Raw genomic sequence first — 24,688 nt, 5'->3', positions numbered from 1 at the left:
GATGCTGGTGACGGGAAAATTGTCTCAGATATCAAAAGAATCTCAAACCTTCCTTGAGGAGGGTTGTCTCGTGTTTTTTTATAATAAAATGTCTTCTTTTTTTTTTTTTTTTGTCTCACTCCTTATGTATCAATGATAAATATTTTACTCGTATTTTTTATACTTATTAGTGACAGATATTTATCATGTGCTTTTTTTATGTATCGGTGACAAATAATTGTCATGTATTTTTTTTATATATAATTATGGGTGATAAATATTTATTTGTTCTTTATTTTATTTTCATGGATTGAACACCGAATGAGAACACAACTGAATCATGCTTGCTTTTGTAAACTTGATGTTGAAATTGATCAATGGGTGCTTTGTATAAAACAATTGGGTAAAATGTGTACGCTTCAAAGACTTCTTAAGTGACTTGTTTCTACGGAAACAATTTGAATAAAATTGAAGTGTGAAATTTGAGTGTTTACGGTTAGTGTATTATAAAGATCTTTTAGAGGTAGTATTGTTTTCATTTTTCTTTTGACGATATTAAAAATAAATTAACCAAACTCTTTCATCACAAACATTTGTCTCGTGTTTGATTTTTAATTTTTATAATAAACTCAAATTGTTATATTATAATTATTTTTATTTTTTTATTTAAATAAAACCCAACATTTTGTTCCTCCAATGAGAAGAAAATATAAGGTAAGGGTTCACCTTCCTATGAAACACTCTAAGATACTCACATTGGTGATGTTATTGCTTCTCGGGGACTAACATGCCAAATTTTCATATATTTTAGAGACAAAATTGACAGATTACATATGCTTTATAAACTAGTTATTAATTTTACATATTTTAGAGATTAAATTGGACAGAGAAAAGGGGGCAGTTTAAAAGACAAAATTGTTGGTTTATTCATACGAAAACTCTTCTACCCAGTTAATTTAATTTCAAACGGGGTGGGGATAAAATGTCTGAGATTTCCGATTTGGAGAACATAGGAAACCAAATAGCATTGGCATGCAATAAGCTTATTATCTTAAAATGACAAAAAGCACGTTCCGACTTGTGAGCATAAAATTCAGAGAGAATCATGGGAATGATTGTCATCAAATGTGAGTTTCGTGGATTTTTAAGAAAATACACAGAGTTTGAAGCTCACGTGATTGTTAATTTGTAACAAACAGAGCTACTAACGCAATATTTTTATTTAACTTCAACAATCGCCATGAACCAATCCCAAACATAGATTCATAAGTAATAGTGGATTATAATGGCAGGATTTTATTAATTATTAATAACATATTTCCTGAAGGATATGGGTTGTTACCAACAGTCATTCTCAAAACTCAAGAAATTACACTATAACATTTGAAGGGAGGGCACTGCTGCTATGTAAAACAAAACAAAACTTAATTTACTATATCCTTAATAGTAATACAGTATTTTGATTCCTGCTAAGGGAGAGCAAAAACAAGTTGAAACTGACCCTGTATCCAAAAATAATATAAGTCTCCCTGTTGATTGTTTCCATTTTGATTCCTGCCAAGAACATCATCATAAATGAATCAATAAATCGATATATTTATGCCTCTAATATCAGAGCATTAAAACCCAAATAATCAAGCAATCACAAACCCAAATACAAGAAAAATAAACATATTGGCCATGAAGCATGCATTCATATATGCAATCCCTTCATGTATCCATAAAGGACACATATCCAATACGGTACCAATATTCTTTGATACTTCACCTATACATATCGATAAAGTATCCGAGCCACTTTTATATTAAAAACGTCTAACAATGAAGTATTCATACATGCAATCCCTTCATGTATCCATAAAGGACACATCCAATACGATACCAATTCTTCGATACTTCACCCACACATATCCATAGAGTATCCAAGCCACTTTTATATTTAAAAAATGGTATGATTCTAATACAGATAGGATGCTTTAGAGTTTAGAGTGCAACTTGAGACAATACGGTTTGGACTTTGGACTCTTTCAACGCATCTGAATGAGGCTCTTTTGTTTTTCCAGAAAAAAACTCGTGATTCTTTACATCTTTAACTATCTCTTATCTTGCAATGAAATAATTCATTTTTAAATTTTGTTTGGTACGTTGTGTTGATGTCCTTTCTTTTAGAAGAACTTGTTCAAGGTACTAGTAATTATTATGATTGTTCACTACCTAATATTGTGTTAATATCTATATTGTTTGTTGCATTGCATGATGAGGGGGTGAATTTTCCGGTCAGTGGGAACGGGGAAGAAGTGATCACTCACTGGGTAATTGACGAGTCATGGAGAATGCGGATGGGATTAATGTCTGCGCTTCATCGCCAGTGATCCATAGAGGACCAGTCATCTTCACGGACACGGGAATCCATCTTCAACAACGGTGTCTCCGAGGCAAAAAGATGGACGCCTATGACTTTGCCGGCGTCTTTGGAGATCCACCTAGGAGCCACCTCACGCACAAATTCCCCAGGTCTGATTCTTTCTGTGGGGAAATTTTCAAGCAGCCGACTTTGCTTCTCCGGCAGAACCCGAAGTTTGCGGGTGTTTAGGATTCCGGCGAAAAATGGCATGTTTTACAGCCATTTTTTGGTTCGGATTTAGGTTCCCATTCAAAGCAAAATTGAAGTTGAATTCATCATCGGGGCTGAGCTACAAGGAGCTGAGCCATCTCCGGCCAGCGGGTCAGTGATGACATGGTACTATAAGATTTTACCTCAAAGCTCAGGCCAATTGAAGTCTCGTGTAAATGGAACTCATCCATTGTGATGCATGAGGAGCACCCAATTAAACAAAAGAGACCAAGTGAACGTTTTTTTTCTAATGGCACCAAGTCAATCATTTGATTTCCAATATCAGGATTATGGGTACTCAAGAAGAGTCACATCCCCCATCCCCCCAGAAACAATTAGTGTTGAATCCAATTCGTATTGAAATTCAGTCCCCCGTGTTCTTCTGTTTCTGGAGTTAGTCAAGAGCTTGATCCAAAATCTTATGTTCACAATCACGTGCTTCCCGAACTAGTTATAGAGCAAGATGACGATGATGATGAAGATATGGATGAAGTTATGAGCTCCTATGTTATATAGAGGTTAATTATAACCTTGGAGAGAAGAATTGTGAAGCAAGTTTCAATGCGAACTAATGAAGAATTAGGTTTGAGTAATGATGGCAATGAGGAAACTACTGGAATGGAAGAAAGGCATTGTGTTGGTGAATACCATGATGATGGAATTGGAATGGTTGAATCTCCAAAGAAGGTACAGACAGAAACAGAGAAGTTGGACAGGAGATATAAGAGTTTGGTCATCTGACAAGGAAATCGGCATCAGGCTCCTGCTTTCGACACACATCATATTCTGTGGTCTGAGAGTGGCTGGTCTGCAGTTCCTTATACGAGCCAAATAGAAAGCTCACAAGTGAAGAAGGTGCATAAGCAAGATTATGCCTCCTCCCCAAAAACTTTGCAAAGAGGATTGTGGCACGGTAAATAGTAAGCTAATGAGTAGAGTCAAGATTTGAGACATATTTTAAATAAATTAAAGGTATTCCGCGGCATTTTGACATTGATTAAGGAAAAGTATATTCATTGCATGTTTAAAAGGAAATTAATATATTTTTTTAATGTGGATAAGAGAAAGACATGTCTCTGGTTTTTTGTTATAATCACAAGCAATGTAGTCAGGATGGAGTGCTAGCATAGTAGCATGTAGGATCTTACCATCCTATAATCTACCCCCATGGAATTGTGTTGTGATTCAAGCAAGACCGCCGGAAGGGAGTTTCGTGGTCAAGATCGCGATTTCTAAGAAGAATCATAAAGCTTTACGTGTGTTTCAAGCGAGAAGAGACGAACGGCACAGACCGACTTGAGTTGAGCTTTGCAACCTGGTTTCGAGAAACCGAAAACCCTATTTTTTTAAACACGTTCCGCTGCGTTTGGATTTCCTCACTAATCTAAACGCACCGTTTTGCTTTACTAGCTAATATGTAAAGGACTGTTTTGCTTATGTCGTTGTTTATTATTTGACTGGTTGAAACACACTGTTTTGGAAGGCTGGATTTTTTACGCGCTCATTATCTAGAAGAAGCAATTGCAAACCACTCCTACAACCCACTGCCATATACCAGAGACGTCACGGTCACGCAACATCCCCTCACTCATTCTCACTTGCGGACCAACTTTTCCCTCTACCCCTTTCACTTTAAAATCAACTTCTCCCCACTCTCTCTCCCTTGCAAACATCCATAGAACCGCTTCTTTGATCTTTTGAATAGAGTCAAGACTTGAGACATATTTTCAATAAATTAATGGGATTTCGCGACATTTTGACATTGATTAGGGAAAAATATATTCATGGGACGTTTAAAAGGAAATTAAAATATATTTTAATATGGATAAGAGAAAGATATCTCTCTATGCTTTTTTGTTATAATCACAAGCAATTTAGTCGGGATTGAGTGCTAGCACGTAGAATCTTACCATCCTATCATATAGCCCCATGGAATCGTGCTGCAATTCAAGCAAGACCACCAAAAGGGAACTTCGTGGTCAAGATTACGATTTCTGAGAAGGATCGTAAAGCCTTATGTTCGTTTCGAGCAAGAAGAGACAAACAGCACGTACTGACTTGGGTTGGACTTCTGCGACCTGGTTTCGAGAAACTGAAAACCCTATCATTTTTAAACACGCGGAACGCTGCGTTTGGATTTCCTCACTAATGTAAACGCACCGTTTTGCTTTCCTAACTAATATGTAAAGGACTGTTTTGTTTACGCCATTATTTAATATTTGACTTATTGAAACACACTGTTTTGGAAAGACGGATTTTTTACGCGCTCATTTATGTTATAATCACAAGTGTTTAGGCTTCATTTAGGACAATTTTAAAACATGACTCTTCATTTGATATTCATGTTTTTCTCCTCTAACAATTATGTTTGTTGCAATACTTGTAATTTCTTTCAGTTGTGTTTTTCTCAAATTCCAAACCCAAATGCATCCAACCAAAACCATGCTCTAGTTTTACGACGAAAAATCTAAGAACTAAATATCCAAGCAAATTTGTGATACTCAATGAACCTTTTTATGCATATCCAAACACAATCCTAGGTCTATAATATCTTACATTTTAAAAATAGGCATATCAGAATATTAGCATATCATTACATCATCACATTAGCATATCGCCGTACAATATATAAAGTAATTTAATAACTATACACCAACAATGTAAATTAGGTTTACATGTACCCCCCCGATCAAATTTCACTATTTTGCCACGACATAGTATTACTTCTAGAAAAACTTAATTACAACGTGTCAAGTTGGTGAAATAATAACGGACGTATATACATTGTTGGTGTACAATCATTATACTCGGATTAGAAATCTCAGCACATGATTAAGTAATTAGGCAAGAAACTTACAAGCTAATCATCTGCCCTAAATGATTTGTCTTTGTTGTTGTTGTTTCCATATATCAAACCAGTAACCTGAAATTAAAATTGAAAATTAAAAAAAGAATAATAATAGAGAAAAAGAAAAGGAAGTAAAAGTGGTAAGTAAGAAAGAGGAACGAACTTGAGGATCAGGAACAGGTTTTCGAGTTTCAACATAGCGAAAAGGATCATCAGAGGAAGCAGCAATAGCAGCTTTAGCTTGTTGTTCGCGTTTGAGATCTTGATCAGGTTTGATCCAAAGATAATAAGCTAGGGTTCCGGCGACAACCCAAGAAGCGAGGTTGCTTCCTCCTCTCAGACCACCCATCGAATTGTTCACGAACGACCTTGCGTTGCCGAGTGTTCTTCTCCAGTTACTCGCCATTGAAGAAGAGTATAGTATAGTTTGACGAACGAACGAACGATTGAAGACTCAAACTCTGGTCTTATTGTGTTTGACAGTATGTGTGCAAGGGAACATCAAAAATACTACAACCGACCCTTTCGTTTCGTTAAACAACAATCCTCCTAGCACACAAGTAAAAAAAGTAGGGTGTGCCACACAAGGGTAAATGTGTCAATTCATCTTTTTCACTCTAGTTTTCCATCTAAATAAAAAAGTGATTTTGATATAGATTTAGATTTTCTTTTTCTTCAGTAATTTCATTTCGTCGTTTGAGTGTGTCATTGAATTGTTCGTAGATTTGTGCGACGGTTGGAAAAACAATGTTGTGACACATGCAACGACTCGTAGGAGAGAGTTTAACATGCGTCGAAGGCGTGTAAGAGCTTCATTTTGATTTCATGCAGCCTTATCGTATCAAAAATTTAACTCGTTGCAAAACAAGAGATTGTGTTGGGATCTCTGACATGTTGTCTATGCTACTCGAGCAACAACGAAGAACATTTGAACAAGAGAACATTAGGGCTTTTTTATTGTTGTATGTGATGCACTTTTTCTCTCTATCTTTAATTGACAAATATTTTTGTTCTAACAAATATTTATTGGATTGAATGTGTCTAAATGTCTAGTGTTGGGTTTGAGACTATGCAAGAGTTTCTCCTATTGTACATATTTTTTTCATAGTTACTAATATCATTAAAATTAAGTTGTTAAATGTTGACTCGGTTGGTAATGAGTTGACTCATCTCAAAGTTGCGGATTCAACTTACGTTGTAGACATAGGATCTCCTCAGTGGATGATTTATAAGTACCTCTGTAAACACCTCTCTGACACTGCTAAGCCCAAGCTACCTAAATTTTATTATGTAAAAAAATATTTTAAAATTAATTAATTTTAAAAAATATCTCAAATAACTAATGTAATAGCGAAATATGAAAATAGCTTTTGTAAAAGTAAAAAAAAAAAAAAAAAAAAAAAGACTCCGCCTTTGCAATTTAGGATTTTTTTTTATACTTTACTCTCATCTTGTTTAAAAAATATTTGAGGGAGGTTTGAAAATAGTTCTACGAAAAGTGTTAATGGTGGATCGCTGTTAGTTAAATGATGGAAGTCTACCCCTGCAAATGCAACAAGAGAGCAAGCCAGAAACTTTTTGTTGTGAAATGAAAATTAAATCTTCATAGAGGCTTGCCACCAAAAATGAATTTGGCTTATGAGTTGGTTGCAGTAGCAAATTAGTTGTAGCCTGTTCCTCTTTTCAACAATCCAAAAGGCAAATGCATCTGACTTTTCTACCAAAAAAAGACCCAATTTTTTTTCAATATAAGTCATGGTGAAAAGGATCAAGCACTGCTTTTTGTTGTTAGACACCAACTTAATGGTCCCATAAAAATAGAACTAGTAAATGAAAAAAATTGTGCAGTTCTCCAAGTGCTTTTCTTTGAAATGGATCTATGTAACCAAATATTTTCTACACAACTACAAGGGAGACTTGTTATGTGATAAGCCATTAATATTTTTGCTTCTGACACGGAGCTTTAAGCCTTTGAAACGCAAATGCTCATATCTGCAATGCCAAAGCTTCACAATTTCTTCTTTAATCGTGCTTAAACAGATATGCAACTTGCTGAAATGTCTCATGCAATGCTAACTAACATTCTGTTTGAAGACATCTTAGTTTGCATTATGAAACCTCTATCGGGACAAAACACCTTGCACTTTGCATGTTGAAATAGAACTGAAAGCCCTTATTCCATTAATTTACCAATGCTCAACAATTTGTTTTCCAGCTCTAGTACCTATAATACTCTTATTAAATTTGAGGAGATATTTGCGCATACGTTTTAAATTTGAGAGAGGTTTTTGCTACATAAATTTTAAATTTGAGGAGATATTTGCAGACAAGTGTTAAATTTGAGGAGGTACTTACCAATTTTATAATCACATGGATTTTAGACAAAATGAAAATAAAAAAAGTTAGACAAAAAAAAAAATCAACTACCCTTGTGATGTGACATAACGTCTTGTCCACGTGTACGGTTAACGGTCACTCGTAGGGTTTAACAACCACAACAAACGAGAGGGTAATTGACTAACGTTTGACAATTTTGAAGAGGCATTTAAAATCTCTTAAATGCCAGGAGACTTTTTTAGGAATGTTACATTTTCAGAATTTTTGCCTATTCACTCAATAAAAATAAATGAAACAAGGTATAATACTTGGGTGACATTGTGGTTCATGGTATTTGTGAGATTGACCAACCACAATATTACAAGTGGTTTTCTTCTCTTTCGAATGGTTGTTTTGTTTGTTTGTACACTTGTGACATTGTGGTTGATGAATGATACCCACCACAATGTATCCCCACACGAAGGGCGTGAGTGGGTCCACAGTGACCAGAGTGGCAGGCTGTCCGGTTGGGTTAAGAAATGAGAACTCTCAAAAACACAACAACTGTGTCTTGGCCTGGCCTGCCTTTACTATTTTTATTTTTTATTTTTATTTATAATTTTGTTTTCCCGTTCCGTTGGTTCCTTTTATCGCCGTTACTTGCTCCTGTTCGTATTCAATACTAAGTATATTTTGTTTTTAGTTGATTACATAATAACTGTTACGTACACACGACACGCATCCAAAATCCAAAAGAATGCAAAAATAGAATTAAGATCAAAATGAATAACTTCCTTCACTTTCCTTCTTCTCCTTCTCTTCTCTTTCTCCACCCTGTCAATCATCATCATCATCAACAACCATAATTGATCACCAAAATTTCCTTTTTCGTTTTCTCTTTTTTTTCTTTCTTTCTCTTACACTGTTGTGTATACTACTACAAAGTATTCTTCTATTCTGTTCTTTGTGACCATTCTATTCCAAATTCCAATTATCATCACCACCTTTTTTATTTTTTTCAACCCCACACACACCCTTCTCACTCCAATAAATAACTCTCTCTTTTCCACCACCGACCTTTCTCTTTTCTAGGGTTTACAATTTCTTCCCTTTTTTTCCTTCAATTTATAATTAAAACTTTTTAATTCGTTGTTACTATTAATTATTATTATTATTATTAGGTTACCCTCATCACTCTCACCTTCTTCTATTTCCTCTGATTCTCTCTCACTCATCCACACGCACCTACTGTCTCGTGTTTCTTTTTTCTTTTTTTCCTTTTCGCTTAATAATTCGTGTGTTTATATTTTTGTTTTAATTTGTTAACCGTGGGTGCGTGTGGAAGTGAAGAAGAAGAAGAAGAAGAAGAAGAATAGTGTGATTAATGGCATACCAGGGTCCAAGTTCAGGATCAAGTTCGAGTTCTGGGTTTCAATTGTTGAATTCTCCTTTTGGAGATACTACTTATACTAAAGTCTTCGTTGGTGGATTGGCATGGGAGACTCAGAGTGAAACTATGCGCCGTTACTTTGAACAATTTGGAGATATTCTTGAAGCCGTCGTCATCACTGATAAGAACACCGGACGATCCAAAGGCTACGGTTTTGTGAGCATCTTTGCTTTTATCAATTCATTTATTAGTTGTTGACATTACTATTACTACCCTATTTCTTTCTTTGTTTATATTCTATCATATAAGGCTATAACTCATTTTATTACCAAAACATTGTTGAACATTGTAATTTGAGAAAATGATGACATGGAATCACATATATATCTATGTGTCGGACCCTATTGGACACTTGACACACCTCTCATCAGATCAGAAGTGCCGGTGCTACCGTGTTGATCATACTAGCATATGGTTGCATTTTTTTATTTACTATAGAATGACTTGGTTTCTATCTTATATGCATGGAATTGGAGGGTATAGGTGACTTTCCGTGATCCAGAGGCTGCTAGGAGAGCCTGTGCTGATCCAAGTCCTGTTATTGATGGTAGAAGGGCTAATTGTAACTTGGCTTCGCATGGTCGTCCACGTGGACCCCCAATCTCATATGGTATGCTATTATTTCTTAACAAATGAGTTTATTCTCAAGTGATGTTATATTATTCTTTGATATGCATAGCAGTCTGCTGCAACTTGAAGTTTCCAGAATACTCTTCCTACATAGAATATACATTGCTTCTATTTTTTGATTTCTTCTTATCTTTTATAGGACGGGTAAGACCACCATCTCCTTATGTTGGAAGTTTGCAACCAGCCCGTGGTGCCTACGTTGGAGGTTATGGCTACCAACAACCACTTTCCTATGGCTATCAACAGGGAATGGTTTATCCTCCTTATGGGTGAGTGGGATGCTGTTGCACACTATTGCAAAAACTGGATTTGAAGATTATTTTCACCGTCAATCTGCTAATAATAATAATGCTCTTGCCTTTCCTGTGTTATGGTTCTTTGTGTCCATGCTTATTTTAGCAGTTACATAACTCTTTTTGAACCCAGTTATCGTGTTTTTTTGACTGGTATATGTCAGTGATGAGGTCAACTAGACCTATACAACATATTCTTGCAAGTACTTGATTAGTAGTTAGTTAGGAGATGAAAATCCCGAGATTTGGTAATCACTGGTCCACTACAACAACAACAACAACCAAGCCTTATCTCACTAAGTGGGGCGTAATCACTGGTCCACTGTATATGGAAAACCTATGTCAATTGGATGTAATAAACTAATGACCATTTAATATTAGTCTCCATGTGGGTAAGGTGTTCCTAACCACATCTGCATTGTGCATCTAAATGTATCACGCCAGAATCATGCTTTAGAGGTGATCTTTTCAACATTATATTTGGTTGTTTTATCTTTTCAGGTATACGGCATATGGACCTGAATACGTATACCCACAGGTCATATCAGTTTTTTTTTTTTATTTGGCTTAGGATAAATGTCTATTATTTGTGAAATGCTGACCTTTTCAACTTCTACCGTGTCCAATAGGGTATGTACAACCCTTATGCTGGTCAACAACAGTACCTTCAGATATATGGTGTGCCTGGTGCGATGAATACAACTATTTATCCTTATGGACAATTGGGTCAAGCTGTTCCTGGCGGTCATGGTTATACAGCAATGCAGGGTTATACAGTACCAGGTCATCAGATTGTGCCCTATGGTGGGTCCAATGTTAATGCAATAACAACTTCACCCGTGCCTGCCATTCAAGTCCCATATCCTAGCGGTACAGTCCTCTGTCCAAGAAAGAATTTCCACTTGTGACTCGGGCCATTCCTTTGGAATAACTTTCCCAGGAAAACAATAATGATAATTTTATTCCTAGGATTTTTTCAAAGAAATGAACCATTACATTGATAGACCTTAAGCCTCATTACTCACAAAAAAGGAAACCGTTACATTAAATAATTTATCAGAACGTGGGGAACACACTGGTAAAATGTGTTTTGCTCTGAACGTGGGTTTTCCATTCCTGGTAATAGAATTTTCCCACCCCTCTCCCATGTGAATAAAAATGACTAGAACATGTCCCGTGAGCATAGCTCAGTTGGTAGGACAATGCATTATTATATGCAGGGGCCGGGTTTCGAACCTCGGACACCCCACTTATTCACCTTATAAGGTGAATTCTAGCCACTAGGCTACCTGACCAAAAAAAAAAAAATTTACTAGAACATGGGTTAAGTAGATTCCTCGGTATTATTTATTCCTAGGCATATTATTTTTGTTCCTTCCTACCAAACACAGGAATTCCTTTTTCCCATCCTCTATTCCCGGGAATTTATATTTTATTTTTTTATTTCTGAAACAAATGCTCCCTTTTTGTTTATGAACAGCCATCTTTGGTGGATATTCTTTGAGAAACAAAAGCCCATATATATTGGAATTAACATTCATTTGAAAACATATTAGCAAATAACCTTCAATTCTTAACAAGCATTGATTGGCCAGATCACATACACTTATCAGCTGTTGGTATATAAATAAATGAGATTAATGAATGATACGACATATGTAGGCAATTTCAGTTGTCAAACCCTAAATTTATGTACAAAATTAAGGGTTTTGTAATATATGATAGAAGGTTGGGTTTATTTAATTAAAAAATATAGGTAATTGAAGTTCTGATCAACAGGAAAGTAGCTAGTCTGTAAAGAATGGAGATTCGTTTTATATGTACAGTGTTGTAAGATTGCATATAGAGCAAGTCATTAAAATCTATTGATTATTATTTAGCACAAAACTTTAAATTCTGTGCAAATAGGTGTGATTCGTAAGTATTTGATTTTCAGGAATTGCTGCACCAGTTCCAGGCCAACCACAATTTATTGTTTCTCCTCAGTTTATGCAAGGTAGCGGTCCTGACCAAACAGATGGTTGAGGGGACGATTAAGGTGGGCTATTCACCAAGCATCCTACAGTGCATGTCTCTACGTATATCATGTACTTATATTTTTAATCTATCCCTGTTGCAGATATCCTTAGTTTGCAGCAGGACTAAGAGCAGTGGAACTGCTACTTGAGTGGCGGGCTTCTAATCTAGCCTTGCAAGTATTTATTTTGCATTCTAGAGGTATTGTTGCTATGTTATACACAGTCTTGATGATAGGAGTGTAAATGAGTTAAGTTTTGCACATGAGCAGCTCATAAGTCATGACTCGTTATTTGGCTCAATAAGCCGAGCCAGTGAGCAATTGAAGTGAGCATGCTCATTCACACGCTGTAGTGAGTCCTCAAGTTGGCGAGCTGGTTTGTTATGTTCAAATTTGTCGTATATTTATTAATAATACAGATAGCATCATGAAATGGTGTTGCTATTTAATATTTACTTCATGTTAATTATCATATATAGGTATATATATTTAGTCACGTTATTTTAGGAAATACACTTTTTGTGCATAAAATTATGATGGAATTTTGAACTTTCTTAAAATCTGTTTGGCCATATAACTTGTGTAGCCCTATTTAGTTGAAGAAAAATGCTAACAAGTGCCCTTAGGACATTGTTTAAGGAGTCAAAAGAAGAAACTTTTGCATAGAGCATTGTGTATTTATGACTAAACAAATGTTTGACTTGTATTTCAAAGTCACAATTTCCTTTTATGGGTTCCATAATTGTTAGCATGACCCTTAGTTAAATTTAATTGAGCTCTTAAAGCAAGCCCAAAATAATAAGCTTGAAAGATGAACTCAAATCTAATAGGAGCGAGCCATGAACCAAGTTAAAAATGCACAAGCAAACCTCTACTCACACTGGCTTATTTCCTGCTGTACATGATGTCAATAGAATAGTAGTTAGAAGATATTCAAAGGTGAATTTTAGGTTCTGTCAAGATGATGAGAGTAATTAACCGTGCAAGTTTTTTGACATGCAATTTAACATTTTGTGTCTTAAAAGTTACATAGGATGTTGCAATAGAATAATATAGCCTTTGTTACAGATGTGAAATCAGATATATGCTATATTAGATTTTTGAATCCTTGATCCTTTTATTGCTTTCTGTTTGCAGATGCATGTAAAAAAGGTTATGTTTTTTTCTCAGCAAGTATTGGAAGTCTATTCCTAAGAGGATTGTTCTTTGTTTGTATGAAGTTGAAAATGTTGTAAGGTATTGGAAACAGAATTTAGTTTTTAACAAAATTTTTGACGTGTACTGCAGGTCATATATATAGTCATATGCTCACCAAGTTGTGTCTGAGTCTGCTCCAGATGGCAAAGGAAAATCGAACGTGTAGGCTGCTTATTCCATTTGGATGTTTACACTACTACTGTATTTATACCCAATACTACTCGTACTCAGGAAGAGTGGCATTAGTATTGGAACAATGGCTATCAGAATCGGTTTCTGGCAGCCATTTAGGAATAAACTTGTGTAAAAAGAAAATCAAGTCTTGAATCAAAATATGATTCTTTGTAGTCTTGTCCAGCATTGGGTTTGTAGATAGGTGTCATCAATGTTAGTGAATTGTGTGACGATGGATGGTCCATCACATTGAATGTGATTTTTGTGCATAGTAGTTATCATAGGTTTTACCACAAGACAGTTGTAATTTTATGATTTTATGAAGAACCTGCCGTTAATGCAGGGTAGACCCGTCAGTATATTCCATTAGAAAAGATTGAAAGTGTAATGTTTATAGTATTACCATCATTAAACACTAGTCACATGTCAACATTATCTTCAATCAATTCATTTTCAACTTTCTCGTCAATGTATGTCGTTAAATTCTATTTGTCTGATTTTTCTCATCAACACTTCAATTGCTTTTTAATCATTGATGGAGTTGGTCACGGTAATCACGCACTGTGGTCCTGTAATCACAAATTGGATTAGTTTGTACCGCTGGTTGGTTGTATCACAAAGCAATTGTTATGCCATGATGGATTGGCCGCAACTGTAGGATTGATTCCCTAATCATCAATTTCTACATGTATCATGATATTGAATTATGATTTTGGACTTTTATTTTAGATAATATGTACTACTATGCTTTTATTAGAGTTAATCAAATATCAAATTCAACCCAACTCCACCTGCTAACACCCTTAATTCCTTAAAAAAAAAAAAAAACACCCTTAATAATTTTCCTCAATAATTGGTGTGTTTTGAAATTTTGGTATAGGTTAAAGATATTTTGGTAAATTGAATTTTATCAAAAAAAATTCTTCAAACTTTTAGTCCTCCAATACTTTTCCATCATTCATTTTTTATCTCTATTTTTAAGTCAACTCATATACATCATTCAAAATTTTGATTTTTTTTTTTTGCAGTTATGTTTAGAATATGATAAGAATTTCTCGATAAATATTAGAATTTTTCAACAAAAACATGAATATAATATATGAATTTTTATATTTTCAACACAAAATTCATACTTTGTTAAAAAAACATTTTTTTTGAGAGATTCTAAACATTTTTGCAATTACTCATTTAAAAATTTTGAATTGTACACATGATCTGAGTTAAAAACAATGACCAAAAGTATAAATCTGAATCTTTTGGGACTAAAAGTTGAAGGAAAATTTTAAAGAGGACTAAAACAAAAAAATTAAAATATTTACAGGAAAAAAAAACAATATTTTTACCGTATTTTAAAAGTAAAGGGTTGAAACTTCAAATTAATATTGAATTTTATTTTAACATTATAGGCAATATAAATAAATATTGAGTATTACTTCGAATAAATAAAAAATATTGAGTATCACTTGTCTGTAAAAATTAAAGTATCGACTGAAACCGGACAAGTGTAAACGAATGGCGACCTCAACCCCAAACAGAACCGTCGTGCCTCCGTCTTCCGCCACCGGAACACCTCAACCTCCGACTACTACTCCGCCTCCCTCGAACCCACCACCGCCGCCTCCGGTGGCGAAACCTGAAGTCCCATTACCAGAACCCAAAACCTCTAGCGACGCCAACTTAATACTAGTCCCTAGCCACTCAAGATGGTTCTCATGGGATTCCATTCACGAATGCGAAATCCGTAACATTCCCGAATCTTCCAAGAACCCTAGGGTTTACAAATACTACAGAAACTCCATCGTCAAGTTTTTCAGATTCAATCCTAACAGGAAAATCACATTCACCGATGTTCGCAAAACCCTAGTCGGTGACGTTGGTTCGATTCGAAGAGTCTTTGATTTTCTTGAAGCTTGGGGTTTAATCAATTATCATCCTTCTTCTTCGCTCAGTAAACCTCTCAAATGGGAAGATAAAGACACCAAACCCGACGCAGCATCGAATTCCGCAGAATCTCCTTCTCCGGCGCCTGTCAAAGAAGCTAAGAGAATCTGTAGTGGCTGCAAAAATCTCTGTGTCATGGCTTGCTTTGCCTGTGAGAAGGTCAGTTTAGTTAAAGATTTTTTACACTTTCAATCAATTGTGATTCTCGTATTTTTTTAAGAGAAAACAGAAGATGCATTGATGATGTAAAATAGTAAAATAATTTTACACTGACATCCAAAAAACTTTGTATTCCGCCAAATCATGAAAATATTTTAAAATTAGTTGTATGACATGGCAGATTGATGGTTTCTTAGCGGATGACAGTGTAAAACTCAATTTATCACCATTAAATACATATATGATTGGCTGTGATTTTTTTGACTGTGTAAAACTTTTATGCTGAGAGTGTATTGAAATTAAACTAATTCCATAATTTGAAATGTGAATTTCGGTGCAGAATAATATGACGTTGTGTGCGAGGTGTTTTATTCGTGGAAATTATCGAATTGGTATGAGTAATACAGAATTCAAGAGAGTGGAGATAAGTGAGGAGACAAAAAATGAATGGACTGAGAAGGAAACACTGAATCTTCTTGAAGCTATTACGAATTTCGGTGATGATTGGAAGAGGGTTGCTCATCAAGTTGTTGGTAGGACCGACAAGGAATGTGTTGCTCGTTTTTTAGAGCTTCCTTTTGGTGATCAGTTTCTGCATTATCAACACTCCGAGTCTGCTCCTCGCATTGATGATGGTTCTGATCAGTTGAAGCCTCCCGTTGATGCTGAATGTGAATCCGAAACTGTTGCGTCGGATAAATCTAGTAAGAGAATGTGTCTCACACCTCTTGCGGATGCTAGCAATCCTATCATGGCTCAGGTTCTTTCTTGGCTTAAAATTATCCTTGTTTTCTTTGAATTGTTTATTGTTATTGATTACATTTGTGTGTTATAATGTTTGGGGAAAAAATGAAACTTCATTTGATTACGTGTAGCATTAAAGGAACATGATACCGAATCAAATTCCAATTGTTCTGGAATCGCTGTCTTAATTCTTAGTAGTTGGTTGTTAATGACTGTCTCTGACACGGTCTTTTGAAATTGATTATAGCCAGTCCCTTGTTGAATGACAAATGATTTCTTTCAAGTTCTTGTGTCTTAACAATTTATTTGTTCAAATTATTGCAGGCTGCTTTCCTTTCTGCTTTGGCAGGGACGGAGGTTGCACAAGCTGCGGCTCAAGCTGCTCTGACAAGTTTGTCCAATGTTTACAAATCAACTAGAATTAATTACCGGTCATTTCCGAGGAATACATTGCAGCAAGGTGAGAATGACATATAACCTGGGCTAAGATTATAGGATTTGAATGAATTTAAGCTGTCAATCTGTCATATATCTTAATAGGGTTTATCTCGAAATGGATGAACCAATGTTCATCGTGTACACTTCATTAGTTTGAATGGTTCCGGAAATCTTTAAACTCGGATTTTCTCATTAGAAATGGCGTTTCATGCAGATGCTGCTGTTGCATCCAATGGTGGTAATGCTTCAGATTCTATCCAAGGATCTTTATTGCGTGCAAATTTACAGCTTGAGAAGGAAGAATCAGACGTGGAAAAAGCAATTTCTGAGGTTACAGAAGTTCAGGTCTGTCATGTGTTAGCGATTTAGTGTTTTATTTGATGGTGTTTGTACTTATTAGTTTAATAATCTTTGCTGAATATTGGATGTTGGCTCTATAGATGAAAAATATCCAGGACAAGCTTATCAATTTTGAGGATTTAGACGTGCTAATGGAAAAAGAACGCCAGCAGTTGGAGCAAACGAAGAGTTTGTTTTTCCTTGATCAGCTCAATCTTTTATTTCGTAAAACATCTGCACCAACGACCGGAGAAGGCAATCATGTAAAAAGGAATTGATGACTGACAAGTCTTAGTTAACTATTGATCTTAGGTTTAGCTGAGTGCATTCAATTTTCCTTTTTAATTAGTCTGCACTCCGTTTGCTTTTCTTGCGAAATCACTGAAGTGTTGTTCAATATTATAATAGCAATATCTCATATCAACTGTAGGCGTTTCATTATATATTGTCAACTTGCTAGCACATTTCTGCCTAGAAACGGTATGAAAGTTTCAAATATATTTTGCTTAGGCCACATTTATCTACCCTCCCACCCCCAAGGGTAAAAGTAGGGGTAATGAAATAAGGAAAATCTTCTAGTTGCAAACCTCGTACTACTATATCTGTCAAGGAACTTTGAAAACTTATGTATACATTATTACTTTTGTTTGAGGAGGGTGTTTTTTAATCTCGAAGAACTGATTATTTATATCAAAATTGAAATGAAGTTGCATCACTAATCACAAAATACACATTTAAAAACAAATTTTAAGTCATTAGAAAGTAGTTTTAGAGCAATCGATGTAAAACTGCAGCATGTCAATGTCCGATGCCACACTATCACTTGCTTTTCCACATATGCTTGGGTTATTTCCAGGGAAATGGCTTGACTACCTTGTTCATTTACTGAGCTGTCATTAGATTAAAATGACATTCAGATCAACTTGAAGAATAATACATTTGCTTTCTTTTCATCTATTCATCCGACAAACAAGGAGAAAATAAATACTTTTGGTCTCCGAAAAGATTATTTCATAATGTTTATTCAATAAATGATGTATCTGGTCTATAATATAAATCAAATACATCTTTTATTTAATGAACCTGAAGAATGAATATTTTCTTATATTCGAGACTGGAGGGAGTACATATCTTTTTCATAGTTACTAATATCATTAAAATTAAGCTATTGAATGTTGACTCGGTTGGTAATGAGTTGATTCATCTTAAGACTGTGGATTCAACTTACGTTGCGATGTAGGATCTTCTTGATGGATGATTTGTAAGTACCTCTGTAAACGCATCCCTGACGGATGGAGTAATCCCTTTTCCCCCTTTTTTCCTTCAAAATTCAAAACTATATATAAAACGATCCTACTTTCTCTTTTTTTTTTTTTTCCTTCCTTTTTCATCATTCTTTCCTATCCATTTTCCGTAAGCAACAAACCACAAGGGTAATGTTTAACCGAAGGTACTTGTATTCACTTCAAAATATCTTATCCATTACATCAATTAGTGCTATGCATTTATACTGTTTTGGTTTATCAGTTTTGAAGGAAATGTCATAGTAAATATCATACTTTTAGGATTTTGACAAACATTTCTAGCATGGAAATAATGTAATGAAAACATCATGAGGGATCCCATGAAAGAAAGCAAAGAAAAAATTTCTCTCGTCGCGAACATTTCTTTATATGAACTTAAACGATCGAACTGCCTGCAAATTTCAAGTGGAAGCTGAATGAGTTTCAGTACATAAAATAGAACCTACTTCAATGAACTATGCTGTATTGCATAAACCAAATGCCAGAATGAATATCTTTGAGTATCAGAACCTTTGTTCTGTCAAATATTTTAATATGTCAACCATGAAAAGAAGTTAACCTTCTGAATTTTGGAAGCATACTTGTCTGTTTCCTCTTCCCCATACTGCATGTAGGCAGGAAACAAGATAAGAGTCATTACTAAGCAACATTATTTTTTGGTAGATATATGAAATGACAATAGCCATTAGACTAACGAACATTTAGCTCTAGATTGAAACCTGACACACACAGACACTGCAGTATATCGAATAGTACCTGTCCTGTCACTGTATACAGTCTGTTATACCAGCCATTTGTTAACATCCCAATAGCTGAATATAGATGTTTGCGACCCTCACCAGGACTTTGCAGTGTATACTCAATGAAATAAAATCCTGAACCGTTTTTTCAAGGCAAACTAGCAGTTAGAACTTCAAAATTCAACCCATAATTTCAGTTTTGAGAAGTCTCTCTCTGTCTCATTAAGAATACATTAGAACTATATGTCACCTATAACATATTTTCTTTCCCTTACAGTTGCAACCTTATAACATGTACTGCAATGTAATGCAGCAGCTTTCAATGACATATAAGAGTAAAAGTATGCACCTTTAGATGATTTACAATCTATGAGTTTAGCAGCCACACCAGGTGGTTTTTTCCAGCTTCTGTCCAACCCACTAACCTGTCATATTCATAATATATTAAGCAAAATAGTTATGAATCTGGTAGCAAGAAAAACCAGCAAATAATAGTTATGAATCTGATCAAGAAATGACACCAGAGTGTCAGCAAATTCTTCAACTTTGCCGAATGATTCCATCTTAGTGAAATCTGGACCCACTCCTGTGATCACAACGCTCACTGCAGCAACATATCAATATTAATTAGTTTATATTGCAATTTGTAACTGATGAAGAAACAAATTATTTGAGTTTGATTATACCATTGGAATTAGATTGCTCTTTTGGGTAGAAAGCAGTTAATGATTTGAACCCTGCAGATTCTCCTGTTCCAATTTGCCACTCTGATCCAAATCATTAAAACAAAAAAGTACATAATTCAAGTTAAGCTATTGAATTGAATTTGAATGTATATATAGTTTTGCTTCCAAACTTTCAATTAAATTCACCTTGTGGAATATCTATCTTGAACTTGTTCTCATCATCAGTGTAGATACTGAAATCCTCAGTCACATCTGCGACACACGTTTAAATTAAAAAACAAGCTATGATACTTACCATTTCCGATGTAGTAGTAACAATACAAAGTTTTTTAAAAAAAAAAAGTAAAAATTAATCACCATTGAGTGCCAATGCATTTGAGTCAGTAGATGAAGCTGCAATTGCTGCGGTGGATGTGTAAAGAATCAGTTGTCTTCTATTAACCGCAAGTCCTTCTTGTGAGGATGAGCTGATAAAAACACATATGTTCATAATATTATTAAGCATAATATTCTTTATTATATTAATAATAGTAATAATATAGATGTTTAAGTTCAATGTTTAAGCATGATGAGGCACAAGAAATAATGGAAATTGAGAAGTAAACGTTACTCTTTTCTTACAGTAAATTTTGTGGTCTTGTTTTATGATGTTCCACGGTTATGGGAGATGATAAACCTGAACAAAAAACTTACGCAAATCCATTAGAAATATTGAACAGTATGCAAATTTAGTATACAAATGAGGAAGGTGAGTGGTGAAGGACCTTTGTCGCCGGCAGTGGCAGTTGGTCGGATGTGTAGACAGCTGAACCATGAAATGGATGCCATTCCTTTAAGATCAGCTTCTCTCTCTCTCCTCTCATCCTTCGGTTCCTTTATTATCTGTTTAATTACACTTGTATGCTCCATAGAGAAAACAGGACCAAAATTTGAAAGAAATATTTGGGCCTGTTTGGTTTGGCTTCTGAGAAGCAATTCTAGCTCAAAATCAATTCTCCACAGTGCCAAAAGCAATTCTAGCCAAAAACAACGTGTTTGGTTCAGCTTTTCAGAATTGCTTTTGTCCTCCAAAAGCAATTCTCCATGAAGCTACAAATCCTAGCTTCTAGCTTTTCTAGAATCAATTCTCCTTGAACAACGTGTATAGGTTTGTATATTTTATTATTACAACACGTTATTTTACTTTATTGCCTTTTATCAATTCTCATTCTTTATCAATTCTCCTTTAGCTATGTCTATTTTAGTAATTATACATTCAAAAGCAATTCTACATAATTGCATCCAAACATAAATCATTTTGTTTAATCAATTCTACATAATTGTATCCAAACATAAATCAATTCTCTCAGAATCAATTCTGTCAGAATCAACAGAATCAATTCTCTCATAATCAATTATATTCAAAGCTGAACCAAACGGGCACTTAGAAAAACTAAAAATAAAATTGATACAGTTAAAAAGATATAAAAAAAAAAAACATCTCCCAGTGAATTTAGCTCAGTTGGTATGAACATTACATAATACATGCAGGGGCTCGGGTTCAAATATTGGAGACTCCACTTCTTCATATTTAAATATGTGAGCTTCAGTCACTAGACTACATGACAAAAAAAAAAGATCAAAAACATATTTTAAAAAATGGATTTATGTCAATGGTAAGTAATTTGTTTTTTAGTTGAGTAACCAGTGGATAGATTACACACTTTATGTGTGAAGAAGTGGGGGATATGGGCCCAAGCCCCGATCTTTACACGTAATCTCACTTATGATCATCAATTGAGTTACACTTACCGTTGAGTTTTGTATTGTGTTGACTGCATTTTGTTAAAACAAGATATTATATCAAGATGTTATACCATATGTCTTAGACATGTAAGTACGACATCTTTGCTTAAGATGAAGTGTTTGGTTTCACATTCTTGGAAGATTGTGTTTTAGCGTGAGATCAAAGAAGATTTGATTCACATAACTTGTGCTCCAGGAGACATGTGTTTCTAGAAGCTGCATATGTCGGTTTGTGATTTGCCGTATTTTCTAAGTTAAATGTCATTTAAGGAAATAATATATTTGCTCCTAGAAGATTGTTGCTGAAAATATAAAAGATTTGTTTCAAATATATTTCGTGCTTCCAAAAGATTGTTGCTGAAAATATATTTATGGATAATAAATATATTTTTGTACCGTATGAAGGAATATTTGATGCAAATATATTTCGGCCTGTTGAAGAAAAAACCCAAGTTGTTGAATGACTATATAAGGAAGATGAGACCCTAGTTTAAGTTACGAAATCAAAATTATTGAATTGAGTCTTTAGGATTTCGTTGTTAAGTCTTGTGCTTTATTTTGTACACCTCTCTTGTGCCGCCATTCAGTATAAAAAGGATGAGAGTAGGTTTGTTTAGTTGAGTTGTGATTTGTCTTTATAGACCGCTCTAGTGCATCTTGCAAGAGTAGGTTTTGTTCATTGGAGTTGTTCTCCTTATTTGATTGGAATTGTAATTCAGTCAATCATATGGGCTGTGATTGGGAGAAGAAAGTGAGAGATGATCTCATATCTAGGGAGAGTTTTAGATAGATATTTACGGGTCGTGATTAGGTGAGAAGGTGTTGAACTAGGGTTGTTCACGTAGGACTTTGAACTAATACTATTGCAAGTAAATTTCTTTTCTTGACATGAATGCCTCCAAATGTAGGTGACGTTGCACCGATTTAGGTTACCAAATCTCTTGTGTTCTTCTTTATTTCACTTTACTTTTATATTTTATTTGTTATTGTCTTGGAATTGTCCTACCTTTGTCCAGGACATCGCGTAAAGCATCTGTCCTACGTATACATTGTCGAAAATATCGTGTAAAACATTGGTCATTCGAGTACCAGAATTTTACTTACTCCCTCTGGTCACTATTATAAGCAAAAGTTAACTTTAAAGGTTCATTCAATAAATGATGTATGTGGTCTATATATAGACCACATACATCATTTATTGAATGAATCTAAAAAGTGAACTTTTGCTTATAATAGTGACCGGAGGGAATACGACACTTGTCATTGGTAATTAAAGACATTTATTTAATTTAATTTTTTCAAGCCTTAAATTTATCTGCACGAAGTCAAATCTGTTGTCAATCTTATCAATAAAAACTTCAAGCCTTAAATTTATCTACACGAAGTCAAATCTGTTGTCAATCTTATCAATAAAAGCTCAATTCAATTTTTCCTAAAAAAAAAAAAAATCAATTCAATTTAAACTAATTTTTAAGGGGATTAAAACTATTATTTAGTGTAAAAAGTTATATAATTTTTTTTTGACAAAAGTTATATAATTTTATAAGCCATATTTATTTTAAATGTTTAAACAATTAACAAGGGAAAGATATACCTTTTTTTTTTTTTTTTACTTTTTCTATACTCATCTAAATATATCTTTGTTTACACTTGTAAGAACATTTTTAAGAGTAATTACATTAAAAGGAAAGTTTAATTGTATCATTAGTCAATCATTTTTTTTTAAAGGCCCAGAAGGAGAACCAACCGCAACAACATGAATATATATAAACATGAAGCACACTAGCACCAACATCTTTTGCCTTGCAATACGTGTGCATAATCTCCAAGTCATGAGCAATATTGGGATTTAAGTCATCCTTTCGGATATAATTCAAACATGTCACTGCATCGCTCCAAGGGCCATTGATATGCATGTCAGGAAAATTGTTGCTTTGATGATCCTCTGCTTGTTTCTCATCCTGAGTTAAGTTGTCTTCCACCTACATTGGTTGCACAGGAAGTACACTAACAACGATAAGAGATATCTTTATATCATGATATTATTGTCATACCTCGTTCAGTGACAAATCTTAAGTTTTTTTGTTGCGTGTGCTAAATATTTGTAGAATATATATTAGACAATTTTAAGAAATTAGCAAAATCATCATGTGTAGTGATTCATTTGCTTGAATCCTGCATGGGGGGTGACATTTCAAGTTTCGACATGAACTTTTTTATTAATACAATAATAAAATATTATTTATTAATGCAATAGAAATATATAAAAAAAAGGTGGGGTGGGTCAAACCCACGCCCACTAGGAGATTGGGAGATTGTTTATTCACTACGCCAACCATAAATTATGTGAAATAATATGCCTAATATGATTTTTTTTCCATGAAAATCCCCAACTGACCTCGTTGATGTTGCGACTCGTCATTGCCTCATTAGTTGTATGTGTAAAATTCTGATACACTTACTGTGTATATAAATGGAATTGTTAAAGAAAATAAATTAGTCATAAGAAATACTTCAAATGATATGTAAGTACATAAATTAAGTGGAAAATTTGATAAAAGAGTGATGCGAGAATGAGTTCGCTCGTGGAGAACACGCACAAATGTGTGTCGATTTTTTTTGAAAGATCATATGTGTGTCGATGTTATCATATATATATATATATATATATATATATATATATATATATATATATATATATATATATATATATATATTGTGTTAACCCTTCAATTCTCAAGACAAAGGGGTCTAGTATTCCAGAGTCCGGTTTAACAAAAAATTAATCCTAAATTATACTATCAATTTCAAAAATATTATTTTCGGTCATAAATCATATTATCAAGAATTGAAATAATAATAATAATAATAATAATAATAATAATAATAATAATAATAATAATAATAATAATAATAATAAGTATATCTAAAAAATCAAGAAAAATATTATTTTTGGTCATAAATCATATTATCAATTTAAGCAATTACATAAACAATCAAAGGTGTTCACAAAATACAACACATTTTAGAATCT

General features: G+C 34.2%; 4 protein-coding genes and 1 pseudogene across 4 annotated transcripts; 3 read left to right on the top strand and 2 right to left on the bottom strand.

The window, feature by feature from the left end:
* Nucleotides 1-1,255: 1,255 nt before the first annotated feature.
* LOC146943130 (subtilisin-like protease) lies at nucleotides 1,256-5,980 on the bottom strand. Its single transcript, XM_085757205.1, has 3 exons — nucleotides 5,605-5,980; nucleotides 5,451-5,516; nucleotides 1,256-1,533 (listed from the first exon to the last, which is right to left on the bottom strand). The coding sequence occupies exons 1-2, from the start codon at nucleotides 5,845-5,847 to the stop codon at nucleotides 5,454-5,456; spliced, it is 306 nt and encodes a 101-aa protein (XP_085613331.1). The 5' UTR covers nucleotides 5,848-5,980; the 3' UTR covers nucleotides 1,256-1,533; nucleotides 5,451-5,453.
* Nucleotides 2,301-3,514, top strand: LOC146943131 (uncharacterized; annotated as a pseudogene).
* Nucleotides 5,981-8,493: 2,513 nt separating the features above from the next.
* On the top strand, nucleotides 8,494-13,987 carry LOC146943129 (uncharacterized). The gene is made up of 8 exons (XM_085757246.1): nucleotides 8,494-9,363; nucleotides 9,691-9,817; nucleotides 9,977-10,106; nucleotides 10,632-10,668; nucleotides 10,760-11,000; nucleotides 12,067-12,168; nucleotides 12,250-12,347; nucleotides 13,435-13,987. The coding sequence occupies exons 1-6, from the start codon at nucleotides 9,142-9,144 to the stop codon at nucleotides 12,153-12,155; spliced, it is 846 nt and encodes a 281-aa protein (XP_085613372.1). The 5' UTR covers nucleotides 8,494-9,141; the 3' UTR covers nucleotides 12,156-12,168; nucleotides 12,250-12,347; nucleotides 13,435-13,987.
* A 1,000-nt stretch (nucleotides 13,988-14,987) lies between these two features.
* Nucleotides 14,988-17,653, top strand: SWI3B (switch subunit 3). Its single transcript, XM_085757204.1, has 5 exons — nucleotides 14,988-15,618; nucleotides 15,959-16,378; nucleotides 16,687-16,822; nucleotides 17,015-17,145; nucleotides 17,241-17,653. Exons 1-5 carry the CDS (start codon nucleotides 15,031-15,033, stop codon nucleotides 17,415-17,417), a joined length of 1,452 nt encoding a protein of 483 aa, XP_085613330.1. The 5' UTR covers nucleotides 14,988-15,030; the 3' UTR covers nucleotides 17,418-17,653.
* Nucleotides 17,654-18,573: 920 nt separating this feature from the next.
* LOC146943127 (Photosystem II reaction center PsbP family protein) lies at nucleotides 18,574-20,717 on the bottom strand. Its single transcript, XM_085757203.1, has 10 exons — nucleotides 20,634-20,717; nucleotides 20,491-20,545; nucleotides 20,227-20,336; nucleotides 20,056-20,121; nucleotides 19,870-19,950; nucleotides 19,705-19,787; nucleotides 19,533-19,608; nucleotides 19,200-19,318; nucleotides 19,003-19,047; nucleotides 18,574-18,835 (listed from the first exon to the last, which is right to left on the bottom strand). The coding sequence occupies exons 1-10, from the start codon at nucleotides 20,695-20,697 to the stop codon at nucleotides 18,809-18,811; spliced, it is 726 nt and encodes a 241-aa protein (XP_085613329.1). The 5' UTR covers nucleotides 20,698-20,717; the 3' UTR covers nucleotides 18,574-18,808.
* Nucleotides 20,718-24,688: the final 3,971 nt, after the last annotated feature.

This window comes from Medicago sativa, chromosome 3, assembly GCF_051527215.1.
Source record: "Medicago sativa cultivar Bolivia chromosome 3, Bolivia_mono, whole genome shotgun sequence".
In the NCBI taxonomy this organism is placed as follows: Eukaryota; Viridiplantae; Streptophyta; class Magnoliopsida; order Fabales; family Fabaceae; genus Medicago; species Medicago sativa.
The sequence above is the reverse complement of the archived record's forward strand: the minus strand, read 5'-3'. Positions and strand labels throughout refer to the sequence as shown.